This window comes from Antechinus flavipes, chromosome 4 (genome assembly GCF_016432865.1).
Source record: "Antechinus flavipes isolate AdamAnt ecotype Samford, QLD, Australia chromosome 4, AdamAnt_v2, whole genome shotgun sequence".
In the NCBI taxonomy this organism is placed as follows: Eukaryota; Metazoa; Chordata; class Mammalia; order Dasyuromorphia; family Dasyuridae; genus Antechinus; species Antechinus flavipes.
The window spans coordinates 375,986,092-376,010,310 of record NC_067401.1 but is presented as its reverse complement, the minus strand read 5'-3'; the positions used below and the strand labels follow the sequence as shown (position 1 = coordinate 376,010,310).

Sequence of the window (24,219 nt, the reverse complement as noted above, 5' to 3'; positions counted from 1 at the left end):
GTACCCAAAGAATGCATGGTTGGGGAAGGAGGAAAAAACCCCATCACTCTTTCAGAAGTTTACAAGCCCTTCTTCACTTCCCTGGTGCCACAGCACAAGGGAAAGGGATGGGAAAGAGAGCTGGAAATTCACTGACAGACAGAACTTTAACACCAATGCAGGCTGGCACCTTCTGTCTAAGTTATAGACTTAGAGAGTTGCCTGAGCCTGAAAAGGAAGATTTGAATTCAAATCCATTCTCAGACAAGTACCAGCTGAGTGATTTTAGGCAAGTCATTTAACCTCTAATTGAGTTTTCAACTGTAAAATAGGGATAATAATAGCATCATCCTCACAAGGTTGTTGTGAGGATCAAAGTCTATCACAGTTCCTGGCACATAACAGGTACTTAATAAATACTTACTTTTTTTTCTCTTTCCTTCTCAGGACACATAGCTAGTGTCAGAGGTGACACTTGAATTCAAGTCTTTCTGGTTTCAATACTGGATCTCTACACTAAATCTTCTGTGGGATACAGCACAGACCAAACTAAAAGACCTTTTCTTTTTTAAAAACCAACAAACAAAACAAAAACCTGCCACAAAACTAATAAGGTGGCTCTGCTCACTTACCCCATAGCTTCCTATTCAGAAAGGGAATGGGCAAAGATTAGTTGCTTTGCAGGTAAGGACCCTGAGATCAGTAAAGTAAGCACTAGGTGGGTAGGAGAGAGAGTAGGTTATTCTATCACTTTATCCTTTATCCAGGAAGTAAGCAGGGCTCCCCTAACAGGTGCCATTGTAGTCCCAATAGCATTTTACATGGAAGGCAGTGAGTCAAAGTCAGGATTAAAAAGGGTATCATTATCTCTATTCTTCTTGGTCTGTGATGCTTGATGTACCTGAACATTAAGCAGGTATTTAAAAGCCAGAGGCTGCCTTGTAAGAAATTCTGGAATGTCAGCAGGCAGCCACAATGTGCCAAGTACTTCCTTTGCTAATATGCATAATTAAGGGCATTAAGTTAAGAATGTGAGAACATTTAACTGGAGGATATTTAAATAATGAGATAACTACCTTTCTAAAGGACTTGCTTGGGAAAGGAAGCATTAATAGGACCTGGAAAAATGGGACGGCCATACCAGGTCAGATAGTGATGGTGGCAGATCACTCTATGAAATTTTTATTTCTTTTTGATCCCTGCTGACTCCTGAAAGTGTCCTTTCACCCTAGCCAGTCCATTCATTGCCTCCATCTGGAATTCTAGGGTTGTCTGTCACTAGCCTAGAAAATATTTAAGTGCCTAGAAAAGGGACATGAGAGGATTGGTGGAAAAGATCACTGGAAAGTCTCAGTTATTTGTTAGTAAGACTCATTAGCACCAATGTTAAACACTGTTATTTCACAAGTCCCCTGTTAAAGTACTCTTCATTCTGGAGGTAACTCAGAGTTCATGAATAAAGCAAACTTTGGTAGATCTTTCACTAAGCTAGAAAGATCAGAGATCAGAAATTTAGAAGTCCAAGGATCCTTAGAAGCCACCAAGTCCAAGCCCTTTATTTTGGGAATGAGGAAACAGAAGTTAAGAATTTGGGAAATGAAATCCGAACCTCTTTATCCACCATGGTTCACTATGAGCGACGGAAAGTTATCTCAGTATTAGACTAGGCAAGTCAGGAGATTCATTTATCATCAAGTGATAACATTTGTGGTCACAGCAGCTCAAAGAGCTGTGTACTATGGTTATTCTAACCCTTCAGCTCATTCCTCATACTCTCAATAAGAGGTAATGTGGTACAATGGATGGGACACTGGACTTAGAGATAGGAAAACCAGGATTCAAACTTTAAATTTAAAGTGTTATATTAGCAAGAACTATTCTGTTAAGAGGTATGATCTGAAATGTCTATGCCAAAGAAAACTGGACAGTTCCCCATATTGTCAGCTAGAATTCATATCGTTGATGTTCTTTCTCTACTTAAAAAAGGTACAAATCACGAAATCCCCTTCAATTAACCCATAAGCACACACTCCCTGGCTAAAAACTGAGCTCTCTTTCCCTTCACTAGAGCCACCCACACCCTCAGCTATATGACTCTCACCACTTGTCAGTAAACTCTAAAGACAAAGTGAGTTTTGTGTGAATAAGTTTCTCATCTCAGGAAAATGGGGGGGGGGGGGGAAGAAAGAAAAAAAGATAGAAGGTGGCTTGGTCTAACTTTGTCTTCAATTGTTTTCCATAAATATCTTCCCCATGAAAAGTAACCATGAGACCTCAATTCTACCTAGAATTATTTATTGGCACTCTCCTTTCTAATTTGGTTACAGGTAGCAATTGGATAAGGGTATATTTGTGGTAGATAGATTCCAGTTCAAGTTCCTGCTATGCTAGATGATGAAAGGTCATTAAGTAATCTTTTTAATTTGCCTTCTTCGCTTTTCCCACCCCTGCCACCTGATACCATCATCATTCTCTGTGCTTTGGGATTAGAAAGACATATCAGGAAGGAAAGGAAGGAAAAAAAGGGAAGGGGAAGAGGAAGGGAGGGGAAGAGAGGGAAAGGGAGGAGAGGGGAAAGGAGAGGGAAGGGAAGGAGGGGAAGGGAAAGAAGAGGGAAGGGGAAGGGAGGGAAAGGGAAGGGGAGGGAAGGAAAGGGAAAGGAAAGGGAAAGAAGAGAAAAGGAAAGAGAAGGGAGGGGAAAGGAAAGGGAAGGGAGGGGAAAGGAGGGGGAGGGAAAGGAGGGGAAGAGGGGAAAGGAAAAGAGGGAGGGAGGGAAGGTGAGAGAGGGAGGACTTTCTGTCATAGAATTTTTTTTAGTTTTGTGTCCCAGAAAATCCAGTGATTTTTAGATATGTTTCTTACACTTTTCTTTGTAGCACTCAAAAGGAAGCACAAAATCAGATATTCAGAGAGCAACATTCAAAACATTATTTCCTGTTATATTCTTCCACAATAATTCCTTGGTCTTATGCACTTTTATTTCAAATATCTTTCCTTTCCCTCATTCTTTATAACTAAGCTTTTGCCATGTTGCATCTCCTTGCATAACAAGTCTTGCTTCTCTATCTCCTCTCCACTCATCTAACCCCCATTTAGTTCAGATCCATATCACATCTTAGTCTGGCCTTCTTCTCAGCCTCTTGCTCAAGTCTCTCCCTCTGCAATCCATTCTCTGCATGTTTCCCAATTAATATTCTGAAAGCACAGGTCTGATCAGATCTCTCCTCTCTGAGCAAAAAGCTTTGGTAGCATCACATTGTCTCTGGGAACAAATACAAATAGCAGTTTGTCATCTACATTAAATAGAGTAAATTTAACTTTCTCACCTTCTTGTGCACTTATCTCCTTCATGTATCTGTTGTCAAGCCAAACTGCTCTGCATGGTAGTCCATGCTTGTGACATTCTACATCACATTTTCCTCATACAGGATATTCTCTTTCTTGTTCCTGTTCCTTTGCTTATGCTGTCCCCCACACTTCAATTGCCTTCACCTTTGCCTTCACCTCAGAATTCCTTCAAAGCTCAACTCAGGTGCGACCTCCTACATGGTGCCTTTACTGACAGCTCAAGAAGCTAGTGCCTGCTCCAGAAGATTTCCTTGAATTTATATAGTATCAATCTTAAATATGCTTAAATATGATTTATGTACATTTTGTCTTCCCTTCAACAATAGACTATAAGCTGCCTGAAGGGAGGGACACTTTCATTTTTGTCTCTGTATTCCCAGCACATAGCACAGTATCTGCTACAAAATGGGTAGGAGACTTGGAATTGAAAGACTCTGCCCTGAGTCATTTAACCTCTGTGTACCTCAGTTTACTCATTTGAAAAATGGAGATAATTAACTCTCAGTTCAGAGAGCTGTTGTGAGGATCAAATGACATATTATATATAAAGTGCTTTGCAAACTTTAAAGCACTAGATAGATAATAGTTATCACATGGAAGGCTTTTAGATGTCTTCACTGATTATTTACTGTATAGAAAACATAAATTCAGTGACAACTCTTCTTGACAGTGGAATGTTTTAATTCCTAGAGTCAGATATTTCTGAGTTACTGTCTATATTTATGTGCGTGTGTGTGTGTGTGTGTGTGTGTGTCCCTGGAAATATTTCATATATCAGAATATACTAACCAAGTTCTCAGGCACAGACAATACCACAGAATTTGAATAATCACTTTGCCACAAGATCAACAATAAATGTATCTCTGACAGCACCTTAGAAGGGCTTCTGCACCCTCCCTGCTCTGCCTTTGTCAGAAGCCACAGGACTCTCATAGCATGCTCATTAGAAAAAATCATGGGTTTAACATGAAATACTCAACAAGACCCATGAACTTAAGTCTTTCTCTCCCTACTCTACCTATTAAGGTCCTGGACACCAGCCAAGACCACTCAGTTCCTAAATGTGATCAGTGCTCAATGTAATTAAACACCTAGGACTCCCGGGAGGGACTTAAACCCAAGAACAATTGTTAGAAAACTGGTATATTTGTATGCATTCTGGGTCTTGAGACTCACCTCTTTTCTGAGATTTCCCTAATGAATAATCCCACCTGCCGAAGATTGTTTCGTTATTGTGTTCTCCCCTCCTCCTCACCATCTTCACCCATACACACCCCAAATTTATATATTTGCTTTTTTCCATTTCATATCATATCAATTTATACTTGCTAATTACTTTGCTTGCAGAGAATTCCTGAGCTTTTTTCAGTTTTTTCCTATTTCTGTTTAAAATCACAATCTCACGATTTCAAAGAGCTCTATATATGTGAGCTACTATTCAGGGAAAGATTACTCCTCATCAATCCCCTACCAAACTTCCAATATACCCCAAAAGAATTTCCCTTAGATAAAAACCAGTCAGCACTGCGCCATCCATACTTTCTGGGGCTGAAGGTAACAGAATTAAATTTGCTATGAGCTGTTGTTCTCTGTTTCTAAAATTAAAACCTTTCTTTCCCATTCTTTCCTCTCCTATCTTTTCTTCTGATCTTTTTGCTCTCTGTTGTGTAAATTTTTTAAATTAGCATAATGGAAATCTGTAATACAGTGGATAAAGTGCTGGATTTAGAACCAGGAAGAGCTGTATTCAAAGCCCTCCTCAAACACTTACTATCTGTGATACCCTAAAGTTCCTATGCCATTTCTGGCATTTCTTCTACTATTACTCCATTTCCTCATCTGAAAAATGAGAGAAATTTATTCAATGACCTACAAGATCTTTTCTTGCTTTAAATTCATAATTCTATGATGCTGTAATCTGACTTCCATCAGTACAGATCTCAGCCTATCCATACACTGTCATCCTTTATGATTCTTAATTCTATTGCTCCAGATCTAAAGCATCAATGTTCTGGGAGCTTTGGGTAAGGGGCTCTTATTCTGGCATGTATGAATTTGTCTTTTTAAAAAATATTTATTTTATAACTATTCCACTATTATTGGTTTCATTTATAATCCTCTATTTTTTACTTTATGAAAATGTTTTTCTGAGGATGAGTTCATAGATATCAGCAGATACACACACACACATACAACACACATACACAGAAATCCTGTATAGGTATTTTTATATTGTGGGAATACTTCTGGAAGCCTTCAGTCTCTCTATCTGTTCTACATTCTCACTATATTAGAAAAGCCACTCCATTTTCCAGTATATAGCTCTTCAACAATTTACATAAGGTATTATTGGAAATATGATGTAGCTCACTTATGCCTATTACATGTCACTCCATTGTCCTTGGGGTCTTGGTTTCCGGAAGACTATAAATAGTTTCCCAAGATTCACAACCACAAAGCACTATGGGGGAATATCAGTTTAAAAGATGAGTCTTCAATTCAATGAAGTTAGGGCTCATTAAAGAGCATTACACATTTAACTGGACCTCTGGAGTCATGGGCTGAAACAGTGAGAAGGGAAGAAATTCCTTCCCCAGTTTTCCCTTTCTTTTATCCTAGCTCTAAGAAATACTCTAAGGGGATTTAAGGGGAAAGGGAAAGTAAAAATAATTGAAATAATTTGATTGGTTCTATTTTAGTTGTGCTTTTTATAGTTTTAGCTACAGATTGGTAATTCCTATCAGATTTGAGATTTCAAGTGATGGCAATCCTGGAGTCAGAAATGCAAATGAGATATTGCAGCCACTGCTCCAGCAGGTTCAGAAGACTCGAGGAATCAGAGTGCCTGAGATTTGAGTTCAAGGGAGGTTTTGGACTTGGACCTGGAACTGATTGCTATAGGAAATGAGTTAAGTTTTGACATTAATCTCTTTCCCCTTCCCAGAGACTGAAGTGATGCGACAGGAGGAGGATTATGTTCTGGCATGTTGAGGGAATACATTTATATAATTGTGATCATAACTTTTGAAATAAATATTTCTTTGTAAAATCTGATCTGTTGGTGACTATATGGAATGAGGGAGTAAGGCAGCCCCCTACACTTGAGGGAACACCATCAGTAGAGCTGCAGCCATTTGCAGATTAGACATTCCTGAACTGTTAAAGATACCTGAAAACCTTTAGGAAAGTGAAATGTAATCTATCTGGCTTTCAGGCAATGGGGGCTGGGATAGTCAGTGTTATATACAATTCTCTCAGAACAATCCAGCCAACTCCTTTCCTCCTATTAAATTCTGTGACCAATTCAAATCTATTTCATACTGAATGTGACTGCCATATTGTGAGTTGTCACTTGCTCTACAATCAGAATATTTGATTATTTTACACATAAGAAATTATTTCCATATAAAAATCCATGATATAAATTATTTACTGGAAGTTTTAAAAATCTAACATTCTAAGCACTTCTTAGCTTTATAAAGGAAAGAGACTGAAGTTTATATTTCCCAGCAAACATAAGAATTCAACTACTACCATTACCCTGCTCTCTGTAAATTAACACAATCTCTAGGACTATCTAGTCTTTGGATCCTTCAAGTCCTTAGACTTTCTCTCCCTTTCTTCTGTGGCTTATTTGAGCTTTCATGGTTCACTGGCTCCTTCCTCAGAGAGAAAGCTCAAAAAAGGCAAGTATTTTCAAATACCTTCCAGGACTGTTTCATAAACCTTAAAGCTTTACAGAAATGTGAATTGGTAGTAGCACAGTCAAGTAGTTTCCAAATAGCAAATTTTTTTTAATGTTTTGGGGTTTTTTGTTTCTTTGTATATTTGTTTTTACCAACCCCATACATTTTCACTAGCTATCATCTGTGATTGGGAAGAATCCTAATCTCTCTTCATCTCTACCTTCTTATTTCCCTAACTTTCTTCAAGTCCAAGCTAAAATCTAGTCTTCTATAGAAAATATTTCTTGATCTCCCTTATTGCTAGTGCCTTCGCGCTATTAATTATCTCCAATTCACCCTGTATATACCTTGCCTGTACATAGTTGTATTCATGTTGTCTCCTCATTGGACTGCAAACTCCTCGAGAGCAGAGACTAAGAGCTTTTGTCTTTCTTTGTATTTCTAGTCCTCAGCACATTGTAGAGGCTTAATAATTAGTTGTTGATTTGACTAAAGTTATAGGCATATGATATTGAATGGCTCATCCTGTCTGATCCAAAACAAAAACTTGGGGATGGAGGATTTTCGTTTACTGGCCATTGCCTTGCTATACAGAGCCCACCTTCTGGTCCTCATCTATCCTAGTATAATTTCCTCTGTGGAGCAGAGGAAAGACACTTTAGACCTCAAGGATGGAGAATGGTATGCTTTTCTAAAAACATCTATTTAAAAGCTGCAGTTTTGCTCCCGTAATAGTTAGTATCATTGTTCTGATGATCCTAGAATTAGTAAAGAAGGGGAACAGAGATTAGGAGTTTGCACAATAGTAAGATGACCAATTCACTGTACTGAGGTGATACTCAGGTATTGGAGGTATACTGAGGGATCATGGGTGAGGGAAAGAATCATATGATTTCCTAAAGGAAGGGCAGACCTCCCCAAATTAGAAAAGGAGCAGGTCAAAGTTTCCATGATGATGACTATAGATGCTTAGTGGAATCAACTTATGAGTAGCCCCTGCATTTCTAACCCAGGAGAAATAAGGAGAGCCCATCTTTTAAAACAGCAAAGGAAACAACTATACTTTCATCCATGCATACATCTTTTCTTTACTCCTATCTAGCCACATTGCCAGTTTTACCCAAAGACTAGATAGTCCTAGAGTCTGGTAATTTACAGAGAGGAGGTTGAACTAGGTATCTAATAAGATCACTTCTATCTTTTTAGCTCTATGATTCTATGATCTCATGTAGTCTTTATATAAGAGTAAATTGAGGCATAAAAAGGTGAAGTGACAATTAAGATCACACAATTTGTACATGTCAGTACTAGGATTCGAACACACACATCCCTCCCTGCCTCAGTTTCCTCACTTTTGTCTGTTTCAGAGTTCTAATTCTTAATGCCTGTGGATCATTAAGTAACCAGACCCTCATTCTCCATATTCTCCAGAGCCCTTTCCAACTTCCATTCCAACTTTTTGGTTTTTTGCTTCTAACGACTTCTTATCTTCCCACCCACTCTTCCACCTGCCTGTCTCCACTGCCAAACACAGACATCCAAGCTACTGGTACCTTGGTATCTGTCTATATGGACCTATCCCCTCTTCCTGATTTAGAGAATTGTTCTTTCTTTCACACCAGGGTCATTACATCTTTTCACTTCTTCCTGCCCCCAAAGAGTCCAAGTGAAAAACAGGACTATCCACCCAAGTAGAAATTCTGCTACATGCAGAACAACAGCAATTTTACAGGGATGCTTCCATTTTCTTAAACACATACAAACCCCCACAACTCTCTGATTTTGTTTCTGCTACCAAGTTTCTTTGCCAGCCTCTCTCTGTGACAGCAGGGCTTTATCACCACACAGCTATGATTCAGAGGCAGACCTCTGGATGCTTCAAGCTAAAATTATTCTCACACACAAACGGAGAACAATAATGGGAAGAAGTGAAAATGGAAACATTTTGCAACTGGCTGCCTGGGGATAATTTATGGAATTGGCCTTGACAGTCTAGTTTCTCCAGCATCTGCATTGTGAGAGGTAGGACACTCCTAGAGATGGAGAGAAAGATAGGCAAGACAAAGTCCTCCGTAGAAGTTACATATAGTAGGGAAGTAAATGGAATCAAATAATTATACATTCAGTGGAAGTAGAAAGAGATTTAAACAGAGGTAAGTTTGATTTCATCCCAATCCTCATTCTCATCAATATCACCAAACATACCTACCATCATTATGTGTATAAATCTACAACCAAGAAAGTTCAGGAAAGAAGAGGGAATAATACCATGGTGTACTGGAAAGAACACTGGATTCTACTAATCAATCAACAATCATTTAAAAATAAAATGGTCACTGGCCTCAAAGAGCTTGCATTTTATAAGAGTAGATAATATGGGTATGTATAGGTACTTTTTGATAGGCATAAAAATAGTAAAGTGTTAGTAATTTGGGGAGAAAAACTAGTAGCTCTGGGGATTAGTAAAGGATTCTTGGAGAAGGAGGTGTTTGAGCTGGGTCTCAAAGGAAACCAGGGATTCTATGAATAACACATAAGGAGGAACAAGGCACTCTACATATGGTATTTGATATCTTATCCTTCCTATAACACTGAGAGGTAGGTGCTATTATAACCCCATTTTACAGATGGGGAAATGGATACAGAAAGAAGTTAAGTGATTTGCCCAGAGTCACACAAGTGACTGAGACAGATGAACTCAGGTTGTCCTGATTCCAAATCCAACATTCTCTATGAATGGTGCCATCTTCTAAGAGATGGATATGAGAACAGAAGGTATTCCAGACATCCAGTACACTGACACCGAGACAGGAAAGAGACTCTTTACTCTTGCAGTAAAGGGATTACATATGTAAGACTGGAAAGGTAGGTTGGCACCAGTTTATAAAAGAGCTTTGAATATTAAATAAGGGAGTTTATATTAAATCCTAGAGGTGACAGGGCCCCACTGACACTTACTTGGGGGGTGGGAAATGATGTGGTTGGACCAAGATTTAGAAGAATGACAGGCAAAGTCAAAGAACTTAGCTCTGCTATTTCCTAACTCTCTGATTTTGAGCAGAGGTCCTCAGCTTTTTGTTCTGGAAAATGAGGGGGGTCAGAGGAGGTAAGCCTTATGATCAAAAGCAGCCAGCATTAAATTCCACACTCTGGGCAGCATGCTGGACAGAAGATGAAAGAATATACCTATGTTTCTGCATGGGGAAAAACCAGGTTTTTAATTCAAAATGTACTTTTGTTCATAGTATTTAGTACTAGAGAGGACCTGGTCCAAACCTTTAAAAAGATAGATGAGGAAATAAACCAAAAAGTAGTTTGCCCAAGATCACGCAAGTGACTACACTACGATAGAAGAGAGCAATTTGAACTTAGGTCTTCTTGATTTATAGTCTGGAATTCTTGTATGCTGCCTCTGGGGAGACATCTGGACTCTGGCCATTTCTTCTTATAAGTAACAGTCATTATGGAATGCTCAGTCAGTTTAAAGATACAGCATTTATCCTGAAGAAAACTTTCCTCTACTCGGAGCTGACTGGTATGAATGAGAAATTACCCCCAACATCACAGCATCATCAACAGTAACTACATGAGACCATAGAATCGTAGAGCTTAAAGGTAGAAGTGATTTTATTAGATATCTAGTTCAACCTCCTCTTTATATAAGAGTAAATGGAGGCAAAGGAAGGTGAAGTGATAACTAAGATCATACAACTTGTACATGTCAGTACTAGGATTTGTACACACATCCCTGTCTGCCTCAGTTTCCTCATTTGTAAAATGATCTGGAGAAGGAAATGGCAAATCACTCCAGTATCTTTGCCAAGGAAGTCCCAAAGAGGGTCATGACAAGTTGGACATGATTGAAAAATAACTGAACAACAACAACCACTTCTGCCTCCAGATCCAATGTCTATCCACTGTCCTGCAAAGCATCAATGTTATCCTAGAAGTAAAAATTAAGTCTCTTTCCCCTATGAATTTATACATGGAAACCAGCTGATTTAAAATCTGAGAGGTTTTAGAGGGTTTTTTTTAAATCAGCAAGGTCCCTCATTACAATGTATAATTCATGGTGTGCAATGGATAAATGAAGCTTGTTACCTGAGGCAATTGCCCTACAGAGGGACTGGGATCTGAAATGGTTAGGAGCCACAAGTCACAGCATGAGATCTCAACAGGCTCTCAGATCAGGCCCTTTCTTCTCTGGCTCTTTTTCCCTGAGTGGAAAGCAAAGAAAGCTGGATAATTTTCCCTAGTTCTAGATCTACAATAGGAGAGAGCTCTGATACCTCCTTTTACTCAGGTATACTCACTAATTGTAACAAAGGTTTGGGCTTCTTTTGCACCTGTCCCTACCTTTAGATTTCTTTTGCCATCACTTTTTCAGAGATACAGTATTTGGCCTCCAGAATCCCCAATCTATCTTTTATACAACAGGATACAGGTACAAAAGGGTTAAGCTGGTTGCTTTTTCCCCTACAGAGACCAGATGTAGATTTAAAGTGGGCAAAGACAAAAAATAGGAAAGCATAGCATCATGACTGGCAGCAACAAGCTAGAAGCTGTGGGAGTTTGGGAGCACACTGAGGTAAGCTGCCACAAAAGCCCAGAATAGGGAAAAGTAAAAGTACCCCCCTCTTGAGCATACCCACACTGCTGATCAAATCCTTACCAAGTATCTTGCTATCTAAAGCTTGATTGATCTAAAGTTCTTCAAGAGATATATACAAATGAATTTTCTTCCAGTATTTCATAAAATTCCCTGTTAATACTTGTGTTTTTACTTTCAAGAACTTTCTACCTGAAGCCTCTCCATTTCCCTGTTCTCTCTTACTCCACACTGTATGTCACTGTTAATCTTAAAACAAAACATTTTTCCTTAATCACAATACCATAGACTTGCTAGTTAATTTGCCATCCCTCAAGTATGCTTTGTACTTTTATCAATGACCTGAATGAAGCATGCTTGTATAGAGAGCTAAATTAACAAATAACAACTTGAGACAACTCTGTCTCCCCCAACACACACAAAAGAAAAAATCTTGATAGACAAACTAGAGAGATGGAACAACCCAAACGATAAAAAATCAACTATAAGAGTGAAGAATGGGAGAAATATAGACATGTTTAATAGGAGTAGCAGTAGTAATAGTAGGAGCAGGAAGAGAAGAAGGGGTGGTGGTGGATGGTGGTGGTGGTGCTGGTAGTAGAAGAAATAAGAAGTAACTGCAGCAACAGCAGCAACAATAGAATTTAAATAGTGTTTTAAGGTTTGTAAAGTCCTTTGCAATTTTTAAAAATTTTATCTTCACCTTAGCCTTGGGAGAAAGGAACTACTCTTAACCTCATTTTTACAGAATAGTAAACAAAGGCAATAGAAATTATCTCTGTATCAGTTTTCTCATCTGTAAAATGAGGATTGTTCTAGCACCAACCTTTCAAGGTTGTTGTGATTATAAAATTAAATGGTATTTGTGACGTAATTTACAAACTTTAAAATGCTATTTTTATTATCAGTATCATTATTACCCAAAGTTACACAGCTATTAAGTGTTATGAGCAAAATTTGAATTCAGATATTCCTAGCTCCAAATTAGGAACTCTATTTACTATATCACCTAATTGCTCTATCATGTAATATAAAACTAAAATCAATGAGTAGAAGTTGCAGAGAAACAGATAAAGCAGATGTTTGGAGCAAATTCTTAAAAATCAAAGTTGTCCAAACATGGAATAAAAAGAAGACTAGTTATCTTTCACTGTTATCTCCTTTCCAATGTTATCAAATTTTCAAATGTTTTTGACTGAAGTTTTAAATTAGTACTGTTAAACATATGAAACTCAATATTAACTAGAAATCTTAGTGATAAGGCAAAAGATTTCTTGAAAGTACTGGACTCAAAGTAATAAATCTAGGTTCTAATCTTGGTTCTGCACAAACTTTCCAAATCCTCCTTGTGTTTCTTCATGGATGAAAAAGTTAATGGCTAATGGAAACCCAGAGATGGAAAGGACCTTGAAACCATTCCTTTAATTGAAGCATGAATCCTTTTCATGAAAAATTAGTCATCCAGATTCTTCTAGATAAATTACTACCTTTCCAAGGTAGACTTTTTACAATTTAAATTTTTTAAAAATAACATTAATAATATTATTCCTTTTGTAGAACTGAAATCTACCTCTCTACATGAATTTTTATCCAACAATTTTTATCCATCGCTTTTAGTTTTGCCTTCTGGAGAATTGAATCCCTTTTCTACATGGCAATTCTATAAAATACATGAAGGGAACTATGATGACCTTCCTTTAGATGGCTTAGTCTTCTCCCTTCTATGTCACTATTTCCTGGTTCTTCAACCTATCCTTTTATCTCACTGCTTCAAAGCATATGACCATACTGAAAGCTCTCCTCCAAACATGCTCAGCCTGGGAATGATCTTCCATAAAATTTGGCTCCTAGAATGTTTCTGTAGGCAGTTGGCAAGACACAGAGGAGGGAAGCAGAAGAAGCTTTGCTTATCCTACTAAATAACTGTTCCCAATTCTGGGCAGCTTCAGACTCTCAAATTACAAGTCAAGCCAATGAATATTTATGAAGCACCTAAGATGTGTCCAGAATTTCCTAAGGATGTCTTCACAGCCTCTAGGGAACCCATGCCCTACATTAATGGGGGGGAGAGGGAACTGTCTTGTTTTGCTAGCAGGTAGGGGGACAGGTGGTGTGGTAGACCAAAAGCTGAGACTAGAGTCAAGAAGATCTGAATTCAAATCTTACCTCAGATATTTACCAACTGTGTGATCTTAAACAAGTCACTTACTCTATCTCCCTCAGTTCCCTCAATTATATAACGGAAATAATAGTTACATCTACTTTTCCCAGGGTTTTTGTGATGATCAAATTAGATGATACTTGTAGGATTCTTAACACAGTGTCTGGCACATAATCAATGCTTAATAAATATTTCTTTTCTTTCCTCTCTTGTATCTCACTTCATTCTTTGGGATGCAGCACACAGAAAACACCTGATCACTGTTAAACATCTGCTTTGGGATCAGGGGCTTCTGCTCTTGGCATCCTACTCTCTGTGATCCCATTCACAAAAGAGACACAAAACCTTTAAGTTGCCTACTGGCGCCATGCTCTAATAATAATAGCCAGTGGTGTGTTTTGCCTTTCTTAGGCACCTACCTAACCAGATTCTGGTGATACTGAAACAAGATGATTTATACAAAGATTTGTGTGAAACTGGTGAATGTCAGCTCTTGAGTTGTACTGCCGCCTTCCCCAAAGGAGTCAATATATGAAGAGGAGGCTAAGTTGTCTCTGTCTAGCAGAGTTCAGTCAATGAGAGTGCAAAGGCAAACTTCAGGCCAGGCTACGTATGAGTGAGAGGGCGGTCTAGATTCCTGGAATGGAAGTCACTGAAATTTTCAGGTCTCAATCTATTCTGACTCAAAGCAGAATGCAGGAACCCAGTGTCTGGTGAAGTTTCCTTGAAGGAAGAGAAACAAGTAAATCCAGGTGATTCTGAATAAATGGAATCATGAAATTAAATGGTAAGTTCTCTGTACCTCCTAGAACCTTAAGGAACTAAAAACTGGAGTGCCTGGGTGCATACAGACAAGCATTGCTCCAGGTGCCTGAATGTGAATCTGCATCACTGACAGGAGATAGGCTGGTCATTGTTACAAGAGGCTCAGCATTGAGTCTATCATGCTATATGACTTGAGTCGCCTTTTCATCAAAGGGTCTTAGATTATCTTTCTGTAGAAATAGCCAGACAAAATCAGAGGGTCCAACCTATCTTTGTGTCATAGAGTTATTTGGTAGTTTGGTGAAACTCACAGACCCCTTTATAAATGCATAAAATAACATAAAATTACAAAGAAAATCAATTATATTGAAATACAGTTACCAAAATTTTGATGGCTCCAAGTTTACAAAGTCCCTGAAATCTCTCCATAGTCACCAGGGTTAAGAACCTGACCAACTGATTTCTTAGTTTCCTTCTAGTTCTAATATTCTGCAATTTTAATCAATTGGCCAGTCAATGAGCAGCATGGAGGCAGGCAAAGATTCCTAAGCCTAAAGGAACATAACGAATTATTTATCATCATGAGAAAAATATGGAGATTACAGTTGTTAAAATGTTTATCATGTCTGTGTATGTTATATTTCCTTAAGATGTTAAGTTCCATAAAGGAAGGGACCTTATCTTATCTCAACTTCGTATCCCCTCATTTCAATGCTTAGTATAAAACCCTAAAAAAGTATAGGCATTTAAATTTTTGTTCCATTGAATTGAAGCAGTATAACATACTATAAAATGAACTGAACTTGAACTAAAACAAATTGGGTCTATATATTCTCTGAATAAACATTGGATACTGGGTATGTCATTTGGAATCATAGATGATTTGCCTATCTTCTCTGAAATCCAAACTTCCTTCTTTGTGAAATAAATTTATGTCACATAATTGAATTGCCTATCTCTGAAGCTTATAAAGATTTTATGAATATATTCTTGTAAAATACATTATAAGCCTTAAAGAAATATCTACATATATACACATGTATGTATACAATACACATTTGTACATGTATAGATATATACATACATATATCCATCCATAATATGTGTTTATGTTATATGTATGTGTGTAGCCAGAATGATATTCCTAGTAGAATTCTCTTTCTTGGATCTAAGAAATTACTCTACTGTCAAAAAAAGATATTTCTCATCATTCATTCAACAAGTTGGTATGGAACAATTATTATATATCCAGAACTGTGCTGTTCAGAAGTCTGTGGTAGTCAGAGAAAATGTAAAGCATGAGCTCTATCATGTAAGAAGTAGTATATACACATGAAACAGTCAAACAATTCCAAGACAGGAAGTACATAATTAATCTACATCTGATTAGAAGTCAACTAAGGAATATAATCATCAATTCCTATGATCCACCAATCTTGTCATGATACTTCATTTTTTTTCTTTTATTTTTTTTAACCTAGATTTGCCCAGGATCACATAACTAGTAGGTGGCTGAGGCTACATTTGAACTTAGATCCTCCTGGTTTCAGGTCTAGAGCTCTATCCACTGTGCCTGTGACACTTCATGTTAACAATTATATTATTATTTCAGTAACCAACATCTCTGCTGAATATCTCTGCTTCCTCCTGCCCTCTCTGTTCCTCTAAATCTCCTGTAGAAGCAAATAAGAAACACTGAAACAAATAAAAGCCAGACTTCACACTCTAAGAGAAGGAGTAAAAGGCTTCAGAAATCCATACCCTGGATAGTGATTATCCATTAATGAGACAAGAATGAGTACAAAAAACATTTCTCCACAATATGTAAAGTAAAAATTGGGGGAAAGGAAGCATAATTCCTCAACCTAAACTTTATAAGACTATGAATCTACTTATATAATTTTGTGAGTGATAATTAGTTCCATGAATCAAGGTTATCTAAGAAGGTGGTAGTAGAGTTCACTTTGCATAATTCAACTCATGTCAAATGTCATCAGGGAGCAAAAGCTAAAGTTGCCAGCCACAATCTTTAAAATAACCCCTCTACTTTCTTACCTTTGATCATTGTTTCCTATACCTATCCTATATTCCTATATTCTTTCCTTCCTTCCTATTTTCTTTCTTCTTTTCACAAAGATTGTCCAAAATTCCTCTGAATATGTCCGTTTTGTCATTTCTTATGGAATAATAATATTCCATTAAATTCATATTCTATAATTTGTTTAGCCATTCTATAATAGACAAGCACACTCCTAGTTTTCACTCTTTAACTACAATAAAAAAAAACCTCTTTTTATACATGTGGGCCCTTTTCTTCTTGACTTTTTCTAAGTATAGCATGCCTAGAATTTCCACTAATCCTTTCTTTGTCTTGAGTTCCTACTCATCCTTTAATTTACAGCTCTAATAGTACCTTCTTTGTGAAGTCTTCTTCGGTTGATCATAATCTTTTCTGGTTCTCACATAGTAAGCCAGAAAAGATTTCTGGGAAAATAAGAATCTTAAATCCATAACACCTTCTTTGTTCCTCTGTAATATAATCATCAGTTAATATTATATATTATAATTATCTATGTATACTTGCTATCCCTCCTAGACCAAGAGCTTCATAAGTTTAGAATTAAATCTTATCAAAATCTTTCTTTCTCCCTTTACTTATCCCAAGAATTGGGAATAAAGTGTACTATTAATAGTTTTTTTTAGGGCATTGCTTAGAGAAATTTTTGTCTCTTGGATCTAGTCATGTTTTTTAGTAAAAATAGTATACCATAAAAACAAAAAGTTAACTGCTCTCCACTAGAGAGATAAATGTAGCATTCCCAAAGTATCAATACATTTTGAGAAAACTTTAATGAAGGCATATTGTAGGAAGCATTCTCCTATTTACATGGCTGAACACTTTTTCTGAACTTAAGGCAACCCTAACAAAAGCTGACAATCACTGAGACAACCCAAAGCACACTGAAGGCACTACATCAAGGCATGTTGAACTTGTTGAGCCATTATAGCAAAGTTAGCAATGTTTCAGGAAGGATGGCAGTAGTGTATCTCTGAAGAAGCTTTTTCTATGGAACATCTACATGAACAGTTACAAATAACCTACATTATAAACACTATCTCTTATGTCCTAATAGGATGTCCTATGACCAACCAAATTACTATAGCATGTGAAACACACCAACAATTAACATTGGAATCTCCCTTTCTAAACAATCCTAACCATTTCTACATTTGTCTAGGTCTAGGAGAGATGAAAAAGAAGAAAAGCAGTTACTAAGAAGTGTTATCAACTAAATGACTGATACATGACAGGATATATCCCTGTTCATATCAGATTGTTTGGGGAAAAACCAAATCTTTTAATCTACACACAGGCTATCAGTACAGATCCACTTGTTCTCCCCAGTCTTTGATGCTTCCACATTTCTCTTCAGCCTAGAGAATTGCTGGGAAGCCTCCCTAAAATTAGAAAGGCTCCTTGTATTAACTATTAACTGAAGGGACATGCATCTCAGAAACTGGGACTTCATTTGTAAAATAATCTCGAAATAGCAGCACTTAATGGGTCTAATCAAGCATTTTTTTTTTCTTCCATTTGTTCCTCCCAACACTTCCCTGACTAGCTCTTACTCATTGACATATTTCTCAATTTTAAATAATGATATATCAATCAATGGGCATATGCCTGATTGTTCTCTTCTATTAGAGGGTAGTGATTGTCCCCTAAGGAGTGGGAATCCTTCTATTTCATGCTCTGAACCTCTGTAAGAATAAAGAAAATGTTGTGAGGACTGCCTCATAAACAGGTGCTATTAAGCCAGAAATCGTTTCTGAAGAACAAGGGTCTTAAATCCTTTTTATGCTACATGAGAAAACACCTCCGAGTTCTAATTAAGTCGAACCAATTAGCCACCCACAGATGCTTAGCGCTGCTTCCCATGGTCAGGCAATCAACTCTATTAAGACCCGTTTTGAAATAAGGAGTAAACTCAAAAGCATCTCTGGCACAGGCTTCCCACAAATCAATTACCCCTTTAGACATTTTCTGTAAATACTCTAAAGCCAATGCTGCTTCAGCTTCTCCAGTGAAGGGCTTTAGGACTGAACTGGCTGCAAAAAGCTTATCTTTAGACTCTGCTGAGGAGAAGGCTGCAAAAGGAGGTGAAATGAGACATAAGGGAGAAGTGGGGATGGGGGATATTATAAAATCCACTCACTGCCCACTATAGGATCTGAATGGGTATAGCTTGCTAGGTTTCCTTATGCAAACACTGAGTCCAAAATTTCCATGAAGTGCAGCTGTTACAGTCCAGTTTTTCTCTGGTTGACTGAACTATTTACTAGCAAGTCCCCCTTTGAGAATAATGAACCAGATGGAATGTCTTTATGGCTACAGAGCCTCTATTTTCCAAAGGTTCTCATCAACGTACTTTCCACATCCACACTCTAACAGAGTAATTCTTTCCTAGTCCACACTGGACTCAAATCAAGATCCCAGAAACCATGTTGACTGCTTGATTAGACCCATTAAGTGCTGCTATATCGACATTATTTTACAAATGAAGTCCCAGTTTCTCAGATGCATATCCCTTCCCAATAGAAGTCATTTCAGCTCTTCACAAGCCTCCTTCCAGGCAAAATTCAATCACCAGAAATGTTTGTTACCCTCTGTGGGGTGATGGTAATCACGATGTAAAGAACAACAGCTGGACCATTAATTAGAATTCAAACTTCCTCATCAAATGTTAGGGCTTTTCTCAATCTATCCATGTTTATTAGTCAACATGATACTTTACAGCTCAACATCAGACTTTTTTCCTTTTTTTTTTCCCTCACTAGTACAAAAACACATTTTTCATCACTACCCCAGCCAGGGCCTTATATCCATTAATCTGAAAGTGTGACCAAATACAAAATCACAAACAGGGCATTTCTAGTACTTACAGCCAATCATCATTATAGCGACTGCAAAGATCTTCTCTATATCTGTGGAGGGGGCAATGTTCCCGAACCCCACGCTGGTGAGGCTGGTCATGGTGAAGTACAAGGAAGAGATGTAGACAGAATTCTTACTGGGGCCACCTTCCCACTTCCCCAGGCCAGACACATTGAACTGGTAAGGCGTCCCAGCATCCATAGCCAATTGATAGAGCCAGCTGTTGTTCCGGATCATTTTTGTGTCCTCATCAAAGATCTCATAATCTCCAATGCTGTACCAAATACAAGCCATCCAGTGGGCTGCCAATCCAAACACACACACCAGCAGGACCAGGACTGCAGCTCCATACTCAATGTAGTGATCCAACTTGCGGGCTACCCGTCCTAGACGTAGGAGTCGAACAACTTTCAATGAGCTAAACAGGCTGCTGATTCCCTGTGGAAGAAGCAAAGAGTAGTGTGAGACACCCACAAAGTATAATTCTTCTTCTGAAACCATGGTTTCCCACACTCAGAGTGCTTCTCACTGAGTGGACATCCCATCCTATATCAGCCATATTTAATTCAATTTAAAAAGCATTTATTAAACACCTGTGTGTCAGGCACTAAAGACACAAACATAAAACCAAAGCAGTTGAAGACCTCAAAGAGTTTAATTCTAGGGGAGGAGCCAAGAGGGAAGAAGCTTTGAAGTCTTCTTTTTGACAGTCAAAAATTCTGGAAAAGTCATGCCATGGTTACTAAGTTCTAGCTTCCATCTTTGCCAGAAACCAAGTTAGATCTTGATGTTGACTCAAGTAACCACAACTAACCACCCAGTTATTAGTCATGGAATGCTAGAAGAAACATCTTGAAAAAAATTAACTAAGTTCTCTATTTTAGAGGGTAGGTAAATATCTAACTTCAAAGACAAACAGTTTCTTATTCTACAAATAACTGTCAGTCTTCCAAAAGAGCTCTAGAACCTCATGATATAAAGTGCAAATGAAGCTATGATAAAATATACCTCTCATTCTAGTTACTTTGAGATCATTTTTCATTTATTTTTAGAACCTGCCAAAGTGCTTTGCACATGATAAGTGCTTAAGAAATGTTTATCAAATTAAAGTTAGGTGTAGGAATAAGAATTGCCTCCTGTATAAATATCATCATTCCATCGAAACTCTAAAGCCAATATTGCTTCAGGAAATAGTAGGCACATGTACAAATGCTTTCCCTCCTAATATGCTTGACATCTATTGAAGTTTGTAAATAAGTTTAAAACGTAATGGTATGCATATATGTAGTATACAAACACATTATATATATATATGTATGTATGTATGTATGTATGTATGCATTCACACAGATTACTCTAACAAGGTTTTTTGGTTACTTTCAAAAAAAAATCCATAGCAACAAAGAGATGAGATTGCTGGTCAAATGAATGGAAGTCTACTATTCTGCTTGTCAAGTGTCCATTGTCACTTGTCTTCCTTAAACTTATAAATAAATAAGTACTATTAGAGTTCAGTGGGACTACATGTTAGGGGCCAGCTTCCTCTTTCCATCTCCTTATACCTAATACAGGTACTCACCTACTCTCTATACCTGCTAATTAAAACCTCTTTTTGAATGAAACTGAAATCCCCCTTCCCTCAAATATATAAATGAGTAATTGATAAAGCTTAATACTTCAAGTGAATAAACTCTCCATTTTAATAGATTCTAATGTGAAAGTAAACAGTCTTTAATTATAGAATTTTAGATATCAACTAGTTGGGTGAAGGAAGTATTTTTAAAAAACAGTGAGAGGCCCCTCTTGACAATGTGAAATTATATCATTTAAGCAATCTTTTATCCTGTTTTCTCATCAAAAGAGATGCTTAGATTAAGTGATCTCTACAATCATTTTCACCTTTCACAAACTATGAACATCATTACTTATATGGTGTTTAGCCTTTGTTTTTTGTTTTTCTTATAATTTTTGGTATGGATCTGGGATTTTGTTACTGTAGACAAGAACTCCAAAATAGACCGTTTTATGCATTTTATGGTCTTGGAGAGTTATCTGAAGTAATGAGAGATTTAATGACTTGCCCAAGGTCACAAAGCCAACAGGTGTCAGAATAAAGATTTTAATCTTTTCCTCTCTTCAGGGTCAGCTCTCTCATTCCACACTCCCTCTTTGTGTATATGTGTGTGTGTGTGTGTGTGTGTGTGTGTACTTCTCTAAGTAAATATTTTACATGCCTCTTACCACACTGGAATATAAAACTTTTGTCACTTTCTCTTTTTATCTTAAGTCCCTTATCTGTAGTAGGTTACTTAAGAGAGGACTGGACTGGAACTCTAGTTTTATCTAAAGAAAACTATCTAGTTTTCTAGCAGAAACAGAGAAACCCTTTCTGAACAGTAATTCTCTGAAATATAACTAATGATTTTATGATCTGAGGCAAAACCAGCCAGTGATTTAGGCTCACACATAGCTGTTTTTAAATATCATAGCATCTTTTTTACATTCAGGATATTATTATTAATCTTGTTGTATAGCAATACCCTACTTATAGTATAGTTGTTTCATGTTTTCCTTGTTACAACATTACATTTACAACATTAACAGCACCTCCTTACATTCATGATGTAATTAATATTGTTGTATACCAATACCCTACCTACAATAGTTGTTTCATGTTTTCCTTTTTACAATATTAACAACATTAACAACATCAAGTTATTTGAAAAGTATTATTAGTTATGAACATTTTTTCTTGTATCTTCTGAAATGCAGTGGTCCTTGTAAATGAACAATAATATTATCCACACTTTTCCCCTTCTCAGAACACTAAAAATATTTCTACAGAGAACAGCACCATATGCCAGAGAAACACATTCCCTCTGGGGCTTCTTTAAGAGAATCTACTTCCCTCTCCCAGTAATTTCAGAGAATTCTCTACCACAATTTTTGAAATGTGAAGTATCCAAAATTCTAGACTGGGGTGAACAGAAGGGAAAAGTGGTAACAATTATCTTAATTACTGACATCAGAAGATTTACAACCAGGAGGGCCCTAAACACCAGCTAGTTCATCACTCTAATTCAACTAAGACAAACTAGTGAAGTGTTAGGCTTGTATCCTACAGAGCTCACTATATTCAGAAAGCCACAAGTAGTTTTGTCCAGGTTCTAGGCTGAATTCCTGACTCCAGCTGATTTTAAATACGCGGTGATCACAGTGAAGGGAAAAGAATTTCCTAAAATTACAGAGCAATAGAAAAAGTAGTAAAGCCTAGATTTGAACCCAGGCTTGTTGAGTCCAATTAGACTAATTTGTTGAGTCCAAATTACCAGTTACCAATAGGTAACACAAAATTACCTATGAAAAGATAATCTTTAGAGAGAAAGGCTTTTGGAACTCCAATAATCCCATCTGAGTCTGTAGCTAAAGTAAAGAGGTATTTGTATAGTATTTGATTTATGTTATCCATTGGATAAGCTAGAAGCTTGGTTATTCATAGATAGGGTCAAAAGAAAATAGATAATAGTTTTTTCAATTCACTTAATAGTTTTGCCTCTTTCAAATGAACAACCTTCAGGGTTTTGCTCAGATCAAGGAGCCACAGATAAGAATACATGGACATAATATCTGAGAATAAAAATTATTGCCTAGTCTTTCATATCTTGACTTTGAAGAAAGTTCCTTCAAATTTTAGGGTATTTATTAGGACACAATATTAAATTAGATAGAGTAAACTCTGAAGGTAACATCTAGAATAAGGGAATTTATGACAAAAGGCAGAATGACATAGTGAAGAATACAATGGGTTTAGAATCAGGACCTGGGTTAAAATTCCACTTTAGCCATTTATTAGTTGAGTCAACCTGAACCAATCACTTGCTCTCTGCCTCAGATTTTTTCATCTGGAAGGAAATGGAGAGAAGGTTGATCAAAGAGCTTCCAATCAATCAATCAATCAATCAATCAATTTTCATTGATTAGGACAGTTAAGCCATCTAGTGAATGGAGTGTCAAATCTGGAGTCAGGAAGATTCATCTTTGTGAGTTCAAATCTGACCTCAGACACTTACTAACTGTATATGATACTGAGCAAGTCACTTAACCCTGTTTACCTCATTTTCCTCATCCATAAAATGAGCTGGAGAAGGAAATGGAAAAGTACTCCAGCATCTTTATGGGGGAAGTAGGGATATAAAGAATTAGACATGACTAAAATGAACAACAAAATTCATTAACCACTAATATATAATTGTTCTAGGAACTGAAGATACAAAATAATCCATGCTACTTGCATTTTAAGAGGAAAGACAATAATTATGTACATATATGTGTATGCATGTATATATGTGTGTATACAGCAAAAAGCTAAGAAATATAAATAAAATAACTAATATTTATATAATCTTTAAAAGATTACAGAATATTTAACATGTGTCTTCTCATAGGTACTATTATTATCCTCATATTACAGAAGAGGAAACTGAGGCACCAAGCGATTAAGTGATTTGTGTCCAGAGTCATAATGTTCAGAAACTTCAAGATTGCTCCCCTTTCTTCTTCTACAATCTTTGCAGCTAGTAGCTCAATCAGAACCTCATTCAAAGTCCTCCCTCATTCGAATTTCTTTTAGAATTCTTTCTTGAATGTGTGTAATGCAAATTTACATAAAGCCTGAACTGTCTGTCATAAAAATCCAGAAAGAGGATACACAAGCTGAGATTCATCTCTTCCAGCA

General features: G+C 37.1%; 1 protein-coding gene across 2 annotated transcripts in view; it reads right to left on the bottom strand.

Moving 5' to 3' along the window:
- The window catches only part of KCNH1 (potassium voltage-gated channel subfamily H member 1), a 507,978-nt gene that overhangs the window by 334,751 nt on the left and 149,008 nt on the right, over positions 1 to 24,219 (bottom strand). For both annotated transcript variants that reach the window (XM_051998447.1, XM_051998446.1), the window contains exon 7: positions 19,493 to 19,922. In XM_051998447.1, coding sequence (XP_051854407.1) covers positions 19,493 to 19,922 — 430 coding nt within the window. The remainder of the gene's footprint in view (positions 1 to 19,492; positions 19,923 to 24,219) is intronic.